Source organism: Podarcis raffonei, chromosome 5 (assembly GCF_027172205.1).
Source record: "Podarcis raffonei isolate rPodRaf1 chromosome 5, rPodRaf1.pri, whole genome shotgun sequence".
NCBI lineage: Eukaryota > Metazoa > Chordata > Lepidosauria > Squamata > Lacertidae > Podarcis > Podarcis raffonei.
Window position 1 is genome coordinate 57624053 of NC_070606.1, and position 13027 is coordinate 57637079.

At 39.9% G+C, this 13027-nt stretch overlaps 1 protein-coding gene across 2 annotated transcripts in view; it reads left to right on the forward strand.

The window, feature by feature from the left end:
- The first annotated feature begins 43 nt into the window (after positions 1-43).
- Positions 44-13027, forward strand: part of ARL3 (ADP ribosylation factor like GTPase 3) — a 36715-nt gene continuing 23731 nt past the window's right edge. The window contains exons 1-3 of one of the 2 annotated variants that reach the window (XM_053389356.1): positions 44-156; positions 8126-8269; positions 10241-10357. In XM_053389356.1, the coding sequence (XP_053245331.1) occupies positions 154-156; positions 8126-8269; positions 10241-10357 (264 nt within the window). In that variant the 5' untranslated portion in view covers positions 44-153. Of the gene's footprint in view, positions 157-328; positions 404-8125; positions 8270-10240; positions 10358-13027 lie in introns of those variants that run through there. The other variant, XM_053389355.1, reaches the window with a different exon arrangement.

Sequence of the window (13027 nt, forward strand, 5' to 3'; positions counted from 1 at the left end):
GGCTGGGTTCTTTGGAGGGTTAGGGAGGGGAGAGAACAGGGTAGTGGGCGGAGCTTGTGCGTCGAACTCGGGACGGACGTTCTACGTGGGAGGAATGCAGTGCGCGCGCGCGCATGACGCAGTTGCCCATGGTAACCGGGAGCCGCGTAGAGGATGGTGAGTGAGAGATTAGGAGGGGGAGAAGGCCGAGGGGGGCCCGGGAGGGCGTTGTGGGAAGCGGGAGCGCAGAACCGGCCCTCCGCCCTGTGCTGGGTGCGGGGCAGGATCCGTCCTGTGGCAGCGGAGCGCTCCGTGTTGAGGGAGGGGGGATGCTGCTCTAAAGGGATGGATGAGGAGACGATGAATGGGCCTGGCTGAAGGGAGGGGCCGGAGTCGTGTACCTGGAGCTGAAGGCACCGCTCAGGTGACGAGGGGGACGGAGAGGCTGAGATCGCCAGATTTCTATTTTTAATTTATTTTAATTTATTTATTTAAAATCAGAAATAAGGACCCCTTCATCTGTTTAATATTTCAAAACTGCGAGTTACTGGATGTGCTCTGGGAAGCTGCGAGAATAGCATGTAAAGAATTGCAACACGGTTACCCACCCCACCCCCCCGTATTCTATGAGATACAGTACAATCTTCTGCGAGACTGAAAGGGGCGATATCTTCGATGTTGTTTTATAATGACACGTGGCAGCTGTAAGCAGGACAGGTTGAGATGGGATTTGCGGGATTCTCAGTGGGGGACCTTAGGGGGAGAAGAGAGTGGGTTGGGTTGTTGAAATAACTCATTTTCGAAGTGGAATTGGGTCATGAGGAATCCCGGGGTTTTCCCCACAGATGGTCAAAGAAAGATGTGAAATAGAAGTCAAATGCACCTTGTTACAGGGCTTTAAATATACGCAAGAACACATTGCAGTTTGTTTGTTTTTTAATTCTGGTGTTACAGATCTTCTATGTGTTCATCTCCTTACTAGCTTACTTGATCTGCAGCAAGCATTATCTGATAAGATAAGAAGAGTCAAACTGGATCAGAGCAAAAACTCTTCTAGTTTAGCATTCTGTTTCCACAATGGCCAACCAAATGCCCATGGGGAACTTACAAGTGGAACATGAATGATATAGCACTTTCCTATTATCTTTCCCCTACAGCTAGTATTTAGAAGCACCTTGCCTCTGATTTTTCAGATTGTAAATTGCCATTGTGAATAACAAGCAATGATAACTTTACTTGCCATGAATTTATATTCATTCATTTTTTAAAGCCAGCGAGCTTGGCAGCAAATTCCAAAGTTTTAACTATGGTGTGAAGAAGTACTTCCTATTGTTTTTTCTTAGTTTCCTACCACACATCTTCACTTGATGACCTTTGATTCTAGAATTATGAGGGAGTTCAGGAACCACTGCTTACCAGCTTTTGCACAATCTATGCACAATCTTATAAACCTGTATCATATCCCTCTTATTCCCCCTTTTTTTATAAATGAAAAAAGTCCTAAACATTGTAAGATGAAAGGGGTTTTGCTCCAGCCCCTTGATTTTTGTTGTTGTCTTTTTCTGAACCTTTTCTAGCGTTACAATATTCTTTTTGAGGTGACTTAGAGGTGTACAAAGTGCTCCAACACCGCCTCCTTCCCTATAAGGTGTGGAAATATAGGCTGTTAGACCTTTAAAATATCCCCTTCTAAGTGAGTTACAAGGTTTCCCACTTCCCCCAGCAAAGAAGAATACCACAAACTTGGAAAATTAAAAATGGTTTATCTACAAACTCTCCAAAGGTCAGATTCATGTGCATTCAGAAAAAGTTGCACAGGCAGTAAAACCTAGCTTAGTTACAAAGTAATAAAAGTGCCCAGAGATTACAGTGGTACCTTGGGTTACAGACGCGTCAGGTTACAGACTCCGCTAACCCAGAAATAGTACCTCGGGTTAAGAACTTTGCTTCAGGATGAGAACAGAAATTGCGTGGCGGCGGCAGCGGGAGGCCCCATTAGCTAAAGTGGTACCTCAGGTTATGAACAGTTTCAGGTTAAGACCGGACCTCCAGAGCAAATTAAGTTCTTAACCGGAGGTACCACTGTATTGGTATAGGACAGGGGTCTGCAACCTTTAAGACAAAAAGAGCCTCTTGGACCCGTTTCCGAAGGAAAAAAAACTGGGAACCGCAAAACCATTGCGACATTTAAAACAAATATATCTCCGGAGCCGCGATCTGACAGCGGGCGGGAGGGTGACGTCGGGACGGTGCGTGACTAACGCACGCACCGCCCCCATGCGACGTCACAGCCAGTACAGCGCCCGCCACAGTGGGGAGTGTCGGGGCGCACAATGCGCCTCCTCCCCTCGCTAGTATCCGCCCCGGAGCCGCGGCAAAGGTGTAAAAGAGCCACATGCGGCTCCGGAGCCGCGGGTTGCAGACCCCTGGTATAGGAACTGAAGAGTGGCTGGTGAGAGCCATGCAATTTTGCTGGAGCAACCAACTCAAACCTTCACATGCTGAGCTTCTTGGGTACACCAAGTGGGGTGTGTGGGTGTTTGTTTACCTCTTTCCTCCCAAGGTGAAGGGAAATGACATAGCTAAGCCTGACAGGGTAGCTTACTCTATGGTATCAACCCCTTCATGCATTAATTAGACTTAAGCATGTTGGTTATATGAGACTGATTATCCCACACTCTTGGATTGTATATTTTAATCACTGGTTTTGTGATTTAAAAATTGCTGTTAAGAAATACAAACTATTTAAATTGTTGTAGCCTACCCTGAGACCTATGGGTGGAAGGGTGGGTAGTAGTGATTATGATGATAATTTGAAGTTGTACCATAGATTTGCCTGAGGATGAATATTCAAAATCATTATTCATAATTTCTGTAGTATTTTTCAGAAATATGGGGAAACTTCTGCACTTCATCAGTATTTTGAAAAATACTGTAGCTGTATGATAATTGTTAGCCCTCACAGCTTGTTCATATAAAGTTATGCTACTAATGCAGCTAGTACTAATACTGTATGCAGCTCAGCCCTGAGATGCAGGAGTAAGATAATCAAATACATTTCATGGCATCAGCTAGTTTATTAAGGCCACGACAAATTCACTCCACACACTCTTCCACCCAGAACTTTGTAACCTAATTACACAATGGACCATTAAATATTAATGACTATAGACCTATCTTCCATAAATTTGTCTAATCTTTTAAAGTCATCGAAGGATATAGTTCTATAGTTTCCAGGAGGATATACCAGGGAGCATAGGATTTTGAGGATCTCCTCTGCTGGCAGGAAGGGGTATTTTCCCCAAGAAGTCCCCTGCCAGCTGCCTTTTAAAGGGCCACACTATTGCCCCTCTGCCGTTGGTGCAAAGACAAATAGCATTTTAGGGTGGGGCAGAATGAAAGGCTTGCACACATTACAGTTCAGCCTTAGCTCTGTTAGATTGATGTCATGTAGATTTCCTCCCTTCCTAATCCCACATTCCAAGACAGGACTCAGCCATATAGTTACTGTGCCACACACTTCTACCTTGCCTTACCACAATTGCTGCTAAGGCTGATAGTTCTGGGACAAAGAGAAGATAGAATTCAATGAAATCTACTATTGGGGAAGCAACCTTAGTGACTATCTTACAGGATAGCTGTACTTGACTTGATCTTTAGAGAAATACCACATCAACTAAGTAAACATTTGCTGGTTACCAAAGGCAGATTTCTTTGTACTTGCACTCTAAATTCATTATCAAAGCTTTATGGCTAATCCAGATAAACAGCAGGTATTTACTTCTCTCCTCTAATGGGATTCCGCTCTCTGTTCTTTAGTGATTGGCAAGCCTCCCTACTACTAGCCAATAGCATGTGTGGCAATTCTCTCTATGGTATTTCTTATATGGGTCACTTCGGTAGAAAATAACAGGCATTTTTTAAATGTGTATTTTTTTCCATGATGCTTTCCCCCAAGTACATATTTGAAATCTTCTGCATTTGTCCTATAAATACATTATTGATGTCAACAGTTATGTGACACGGATTACAACCAGAAAACTGATACAGTGTAGAGCAGGGGTCAGTAACCTTTTTCAGCCGTGGGCCGGTCCACCGTCCATCAAACCATGTGGTGGGCCAGACTATATTTTTTTGGGGGGGGGAATGAACAAATTCCTATGCCCCACAAATAACCCAGAGATGCATTTTAAATAAAAGAACACATTCTACTCATGTAAAAACACGCTGATTCCCAGACTGTCCGTGGGCCAAATTGAGAAGGTGATTGGGCCGCATCCGGCCCCCGGGCCTTAGTTTGCCTACCCCTGGTGTAGAGTTAAAAGAATAGCAAGTTTTAAAGAAGGAGAACAATAGCTATTTAATGCTATGCTTTAACATTGTACTAGCACGTGTAACTGTTCAAATAAACCAACAATCTGGTACTCCCTCTTTATGCTTTATATTTGGATATGGAGAGTATTTTGTGGAGCTCAAGGGACAGAGTGCTCTAGTAGTGGATAGACTTGGCTCATGACATACTTAGATCATGACAACCTGAGTTCAAGGCCTTATTTAACTTGTTTGCTGATCTTGGGCAGCTTAATTGCTCTCTACCCTAGTTTGTGTATTAGTCATAATAGGGTTGTTGTTTTGAAATAAATATTTACTATGAGGTATTTTGCAGCTTTAAAAATGATACAGAACGGGGACAATACCCATCCCAAAATAAATATTTTCAGGTTCTACTGATTTCAACAGGATAACTAAATGCATGTTTATAAGTGCATGTCTTCAAAGTGTTGTTGTTGTTGTTGTTGTTGTTGTTAATTAGGTTTATAGACTAATTTTCAGGCAATATGCCTACCAGAGTGATTTCCAGTAACAATTAAAGCATTATGAACAAATTTAAATCATTCTGCACAGTTAAAATAAAGAGCACCTAGTACAAATAAAAATACAAATGCAAAGGAGGGGGGGAAATCAACCGAAGTCCTGGGCAAAAAATATGAGTTCTTAACTACTGGTAAAAACTCATAATGGTTGCTGCAAATATTATTTGGAGAGGAAGGGAATTCCATGGTTGGATGGCCTGTATAAATGCAACACCTCTGTCTCTGCCAGATCTCAGTGTCTCAATATAAAAAATGTATGGCTGGATCATGTTAATAAGTATATGTTAGTGGTTCCCTTTATGGCCTTTGTGAAATAACTGTTGCTTATCAAGTGTGTGCTCAGAACAAAATAACTTACACCAGTGGTGTGTTTTCAGCCTAAAAAATTCCTTTTGCTTCAGCATAGTTTTTCCTGACATAATGCCAGTAAAGATGTTCAGTTATTGTATGTTTGGAATGTAAGATATCTTTGGTTTTTGGCCACACTCAAAATATTTAATTATTTAAAATTAAAACCAGCAATGACCCCATGGAACTTATTATTAATATATGCATCCTTGATAGAAAAGAACATCTTTCCACAACTGATAAATTAAAATAATTGAGTTGTTATTGTGTACCCTCGCTTACACGTGTATACTGCTCTCCACCTAGACCGAAGGAACATATGCTAGGGTTTTTAAATGAGTCATGGTGAGCCACAGAATAACTTTTTCTAAATGCTATGGAGGGGATTAGCAATGAGACAAAGCTCAAGTATTATTTATTATAAAAAATATTTTGTACCTAAAACAAAGAACAAAAACCAGAGTTTAGAGTTGACAGTTGGCTGTGATGTGACCAAGAGCACTTCTTATAATTTACTTATAATTTACTATAATTTATGCTGTTGCCTTTAAGAATGTTGCAGTCAGTCATATGAAACTGGAGGAGAAACAAGCACAGGGAAAATACAAGCAATAACAGCAGATGTCACAAGTGACCTGTGACAGGTTGCTAGCAAAGCTAGAACCAGAAAGCAGATCTTTTGGCTTTAATAATATTTTTGTCACCCAGTGGCCAATCTGGCTGATCTGCATCTTATATAGATGTAAGAAAGCAGCCCAGATACATTTACATGCCCTTCCAGCTGACACTTCTTTTAAAGTAGTACAGGTGTTTGAGTGCTGGCACCACCAATGCGCACAATTATTTCTAGCATTTTTGCAATGCAAATAAACTCACAGGGATCTTCTGTTCCCAAATCCTGAAAGCTACTCTCAGCTCAAGGATCTATCACTTGAAATCTGCTGAACTTTCTTAGCTACACAATGCAGGCAATTGAGAGGTTTGCAATAGATACATCATGAAAACGCTGACATGTGAATGTATCATTTGCCTAGAATGGTTCAGAGAATAAATACAAGGGGCTGTGGATAATCTGAATCATTAGTAGGTAAGAATTCATGGCATGGCTAGTCGGAATGTAGAGGGAGGATTTGGATTATAGGATTTTGTATAACTGAGGTTTGGCTGGTGGCAAAAGTAATAAAACTAATTCAGCAGCTTGACTGAAATTCTTTACTGCCCTAAATCTTGAGACCTAACACCCTGATGTGAATGATTTAGTGCTGTGCTTTTTCAGATCTGCTGATACGATCTAATATTAATAGCAGTTCTTAACACTAGTGGGAGCTGCATGAGGGGGCAAAATGGCCTTCAAATGGGAAGAATGAGAAGGAGGTGATAAATCTCAGGACCCACCTCTGAGCAGGTGCTATCATTTGCTGCTATAGGTTCATGGACACACCAAAATAAGGGTTAGGTCCATGCATGGAAAATGAAGTTAAGAGCTTGGGTATTCTCCTTTCTCAGCTTGTATTACTGTTCTAGATAAGATTTCTTTCTGTATAATATCTCTCTTAAAATCCACCCTGAATCTAGTAAAATCCTCATTTCAGATTCTCATTCAATCCTGCATGGGTTGTTGTCATGTTTTGCTTGTCTCTTGTCTCTCAGCTTAAGCCTATTTTCTCTGTTCTCTTAATTTTTCTTCATTTGTGCTTTAATCATGTTACAGGCATATATATTTCTGTTTCCATTGTCTGTTGTCCCATCAACATGGTTTTAGGACTTGTTACATTTTTCCTTGTACAGCCTCCCACTTAGACATTTAATTCACTTATTTGGTTTGAATTGCCCTATTTATGCTCATAGCATTCACATTTATTTTTCTGCCGCAGTGCTCTTTCATTCTTAGGTACCTGATGAGATGAACTCTGGTCTATGAGAGTTTATGCCATCACTAACTTGTTAGTCTTTAAGGTGTGCCACATGATAGTTGTTGCAACAAACTAACACTGATACCCTTCTGGAAATATTTTCCACTTCTTACTTGTTACGTACTATCTAGCTGCAATCTCATTCTGGATTCTACAACATAATTTTATTGTGGTTTATTTAAAAACATATATTTTGCAGGTGCCTCTTTTCATAGTGCTGGTGTGTTGTGAGATTCTGACCTATATTTTTATTTATACGTTACTTCTGTTGCAAAGTTATTGCATAGATCCACCCACTTTGATTATTTTTCTTTCTTATTTTTCAACATCTTTATCTTATTCTCCCACCTGCTGCTTGTATTCTTCTTTCATTGTTCTGATCATGCTATCATCTCTTTATTTTCCTTATCCTTTTCTCTTTCCTCTTTTTTTTTTTGGTTTGTTTTTTGCTAGCTTTCAGTGCTAATAGCCACTCGTAGCCTTGCCACTTGTAATCTGCCTTTCTTGCTTTCTCCCTTTAGTCTCCTCTGCAGCCCCTTCATTCATAAAAAAAATATTATTAAACTTGCATCTCCCTGTGCTCTTTCTTATTTTGATGTTTCCACTCTCCCAAATGTAAGGAACTCTTTTCCTTTCTCTAGTCACTTGACCTCCTCATTATCCTACTTTAGGAAATTATTAAAACTTCTATATTCTCTTTTGCATTTCTGTCTTGATGTTCTTTTTTAAAATAATTATTTTAGTGCTATGTTAATTACCAAATAGTTCTGTGTTTACTCTCCTGCTTCCTTTTAATCTCACTCATTAAGTGGAAAATCCCTCTTTCAAATCCCCTTTCTTTTTGTCTCATGTATCACAGATCATCAACCTACAGGCAGCAACTTGTACATTTTGTTCATGTGTTATAAGGCTATTCAGGATCTCCTTTCTTTCTGTTTCTCATTGATTTTTGGCAACGATGATAAAAATAACATCTAGCAAGTAACATCTCCTGCCCTTTCTCACTAACAGGGTTTGCTGTCAATTCTGCGCAAATTGAAGAGTGCACCAGACCAGGAGGTAAGAATCCTCCTCCTGGGATTGGATAATGCAGGCAAGACCACACTTTTGAAACAACTAGCATCTGAAGACATCACCCACATTACTCCCACACAGGTAAGGAATGAGGCTTTTGGTGCTCTGCTAAATCTTGAAGTTTGGAGAATGGAGAAGGAAGGGTGGCTACAAACAGAATCTGCCTTGCAACCAAAAGTAAAATATAATCTCTTTTTATAAAAATAAAAAATAAAGCTGCTACAGATGCCACAACACCTATGTACTCCCCCCCCCATTTTCCTTTATTCCAATAGTAGTATATGCACAGTTCTAGGACTCATATAGCTTTTACCTCATGCAGCCACTTCCTAAGGCCATAGAAAGCTGCCTTATACTACTACTAATAATAATAATTTATTATTTTTACCCTGCCATCTGGCTGGGCGGCTCCCAACTCTGCGCAGCTCCCAACAGAATATTATTATTATTAATAATAAAGCGATAAAACATCAAACATTAAAAACTTCCCTAAAAAGGGCTGCCTTCAGGTGTCTTCTAAAAGTCAAATAGTTGTTTATTTCCTTGACATCTGATGGGAGGGCGTTCCGCAGGGCGGGTGCCACCACCGAGAAGGCCCTCTGCCTGGTTCCCTGTAACCTCACATCTCACAGTGAGGGAACCACCAGAGGGCCCTCAGAGTTGGACCTCAGTGTCCTGGCAGAACGATGGAGGTGGAAGATGCTCGTTCAGGTATACTGGGCCGAGGCCGTTTAGGGCTTTAAAGGTCAGTACCAACACTTTGAAGCTCGGAAACGTACTGGGAGCCAGTGTAGGTCTTTCAGGACCAGTATTATATGGTCTCAGCGGCCACTCCCATTCACCAGCCTAGCTGCTGCATTCTGGATTAGTTGTAGTTTCCAGGTCACCTTCAAAGGTAGCCCCATATATACTGAATCAGACCATTGCTCCATTTCACACATTGTAGTCCAGGCTTACTGGCAACGGCTCTCTAGGGGTTTCAGGCAGGACCCTTTCCCAGCCTTACCTAGAGATCACAGGGATTCAGCCTGGGACCTTTAGCATGTGCTTTCCAAGTGAGCTATGACTCTTCCCTACACATGTTAATATAGTGATGTGCAGATTGAAGGGGTGTGCATGTGCCCACTGGAATGGTAACAGTTGTAGAGTGCATGCATATCTTGCTTTAAAACTTCTCAGACTATGAACACACACTAGAGAATCAGAAGATTAAACCAAGCTGCATGTTACGCCCTTCAGTGTTGCAGTTCAGCACATACATGGTGCAGATACTTCACATGTATACTTCAAAACTGCAACACACACAGTGTCCCTCTGTCCTCTCTACATGCACCAACTCTCCAGAGCTTTTTTTAAGGGCTAAAGTATCTTTCATTAGTTGCTCAACTGACACCATCCCAATGTTGGCCAGTGGATGGTGCTAGAGATTGTACAAGGTTGGATCTCCTTCCCCCAGTCCTCAAGATGGAGCACATTGCCTATGAGATGCTCCCACGCCTTAGAGAAAAAGCCCACCCTCAGATTCCAAGCTTAAAGCCAATCCCCTGTATTGTGTGGCAGCTCATTGCCAGCCTGCACCACATCCTGTTTTTCCGGTTGCACTCCCCTTTCAGTTGGAGCTTTAATTGATGAAATGGGCCCTTCAAAAGTGCAGCTGTTGCTTCTAGTTTTCTCATATCAACTCACATACAGACTTCTGCTTCTCGTTAGCCTGCACATTGGCCTCAGCTTTCAGTAGCTGAGGCTTACTCCTTGCAAGGCTATGTGATTCCTTCTTATCTGCATTGTTCTCTCACCTCCCACTGCACCTTCCTTTCTTGTTATGAGCTGCAACATACATCTTTATAGCTTTGACAGAAACAGACCCTGATCCATGCAAGGCTGCTATAGCCTTCACCTTGCCCACAGCCAATCCATCTGAATAGCAGCACGGGGTTTATTTTGTTAGGGTTCCCAGAGTTGTGATATATAAACTGTGACTGATGTGTGCCTGTGAATCTGAAGCCAGGCATCACGTTAACACCAGTTATACTTTATCTCTGCTTGTCACAGGGTTTTAACATCAAAAGTGTGCAAGCACAAGGTTTCAAGCTGAATGTGTGGGACATTGGTGGACAGAGGAAGATCAGGCCATACTGGAGGAATTATTTTGAGAACACTGATATCCTGGTAAGCATGGGCCACTGCTGAATGCTACATTAAATATCATAGTGACTTTAACAGCTAAGAAATACTGCAATCAAAGTCATTTGTTTTGCAGCAGTCAGCCAGTCTGAACATTCTTGCAGAGCCAGTGTGTGCACGTGAATTATGAAATCTGCAGAAACATTTATTTTATTTTTTTTGTAATTAATTTTTATTCAAATTTACAATAACCAATCCAGTTACAATTTAACATCCAATTTAACTTATACATCTTATAGACTTCCGTCAGCCTATCTGACAATTTCCATATTTCTCACAACTTTTCACATTCCTTAAATTTGTGTTGCACTTTAACAATCCTTATTTTATCTTTTCGTTTAAACAACATTCCTTACTATTCTCTTCACAAAGCTTCCTGAAATCCAACAAGCGTTATTTCCTGATCACACACAGTTTTGATATACTCTGTAAATTTGTTCCAGTCCTCGGTGAACCTCTGATCGCGTTGGTCTCGAATTTTACATGTTAATTTGTCTATTTCTGCGTATTCCATCAATTTCATTCTCCATTCCTCCCTCGTTGGCATTTCTACCTGTTTCCATTTTTGGGCCATCAAAATTCTAGCAGCTGTAACTGCATATCTAAATAGCTTCACATCTTTCTTTTCAACATCATTGCCTAATATACCTAATAACAATGCTTCTGGTTTCTTTACAAACGTATATCTCATCATTTTTTTCATCTCGTTATAAATCATTTCCCAGAAGCTTTTCACTTTCTTACATTCCCACCACATGTGATAAAATGTTCCTTCTTTCTCTTGACATTTCCAACATTTATTACTAACTTTAAACATCTTTCCTAGTTTCACTGGGGTTATATACCATCTATATAACATTTTCATCACATTTTCTTTTATCGTAGTACATGCGGTGAATTTCATTCCCTCTTTCCATAACCTTATCCAGTCCTCAAATTGTATATTATAACCAAAATCTTTAGCCCATTGAATCATTACCGTTTTAACTTCCTCATCTTTTGTATGCCATTCAAGTAATAGTTTATACATTTTTGACAATACTTTTACATCACTATTCAAAATTTCTTGCTGAAACTTTGATTTTTTTCCTGAGTAACCTTTCTCCCGCATCTCTTTTTTAAACATTGCATTCAATTGAAAATAATGCAGCCAATCATACACCTTTTCTTTAACCTCTTCATATGGTTTCAGATTCCATTTATCACCTTCTTTAATTATTAGATTTTCATATGTAATCCAGTCTCCTGTCATATTGACTTTTTTCGTACTCATTATCTCCAGTGGGGATAACCACATTGGTGTTTTCGGCTCTAATAGGTTTTTGTACCTATTCCATACTTCAATTAACGTGCCTCTAAAAATATGACTTCCAAAACCTCTGTGCACTCTGCTTTTATCACACCATAGATAAGCGTGCCACCCAAATCTGTTGTCATGTCCCTCTAAATCCAACAATTCCGTATTCTCCAATTTTATCCATTCTTTCAACCAGCAAAGACACGAAGCCTCATAATATAACTTCAAGTCTGGCAGGGCAAAGCCTCCTCTTTCTTTTGCATCTGTTAATATCTTAAATTTAATTCTCGGCTTTTTGCCCTGCCAGATATATTTTGACATTGTTCTTTGCCATTCTTTAAATATAGTCACTCCTTTAATTATTGGTATCGTTTGAAACAAAAACAACATTTTCGGTAGCACGCTCATTTTTATTGTTGCAATTCTTCCCCAAAACGATAATCTCATTCTTGCCCATACGTCTAAGTCACGTTTAATCTTATTCCAAACTGGTACATAATTGTTTTGAAACAAGTCAATATTTCTAGGAGTTAACGTGATTCCTAAGTACTTTACTTTTTTTACCACATTCATTTCTGTTTGCTGCTGTATTTCTTCTATAACTTCTTGATCCAAATTTTTAACCATTATTTTGGTTTTTTTCCTATTTAATTTAAAACCTGACACCTGACCAAAATATTCGATTTCTTCTATCACTTCTTTAACACTCTGTATAGGATCCTCAATAGTTATAACCAAGTCATTGGCAAAGGCTTTAACCTTATATTGATTGCCGCCCACAGTTACTCCTTTTATATTTTCATTGTTTCTTATAGTTCTTAGGAAGACCTCCAGGACCGAGATGAATAACAGCGGGGATAACGGACACCCTTGTCTTGTACCTTTCATTATGGCAATATCTTCTGTTATAACGTTGTTCACAATTAATTTTGCTCTCTGTTCTGAATATATTGCCTTTATACCACTTAAGAAAGATTGACCCACATCCATATATTCTAAATTCTTTAACATAAATTCCCAATAAATGTTATCAAAGGCCTTCTCAGCGTCCACAAAAATCAACATCGCTTGTTTATCCTTCCCGCTTGACAAATATTCAATTATGTTAATTACATTTCTTATATTATCTTTCATTTGTCTCCCGGGAAGGAAACCCGCTTGATCCTTATGTATCATTTCATTCAGAACCTTTTTCATCCTATTTGCCAAAATATTTGCAAACATTTTATAATCATTATTCAATAACGAAATTGGCCTGTAGTTTTTAACCTGCGTTAAATCCGAATCTTGTTTGGGAATTAACGTTATGTATGCTTCCTTCCAAGTTTCAGGTAGTTCTCCTTTTTCCAATATCTTAT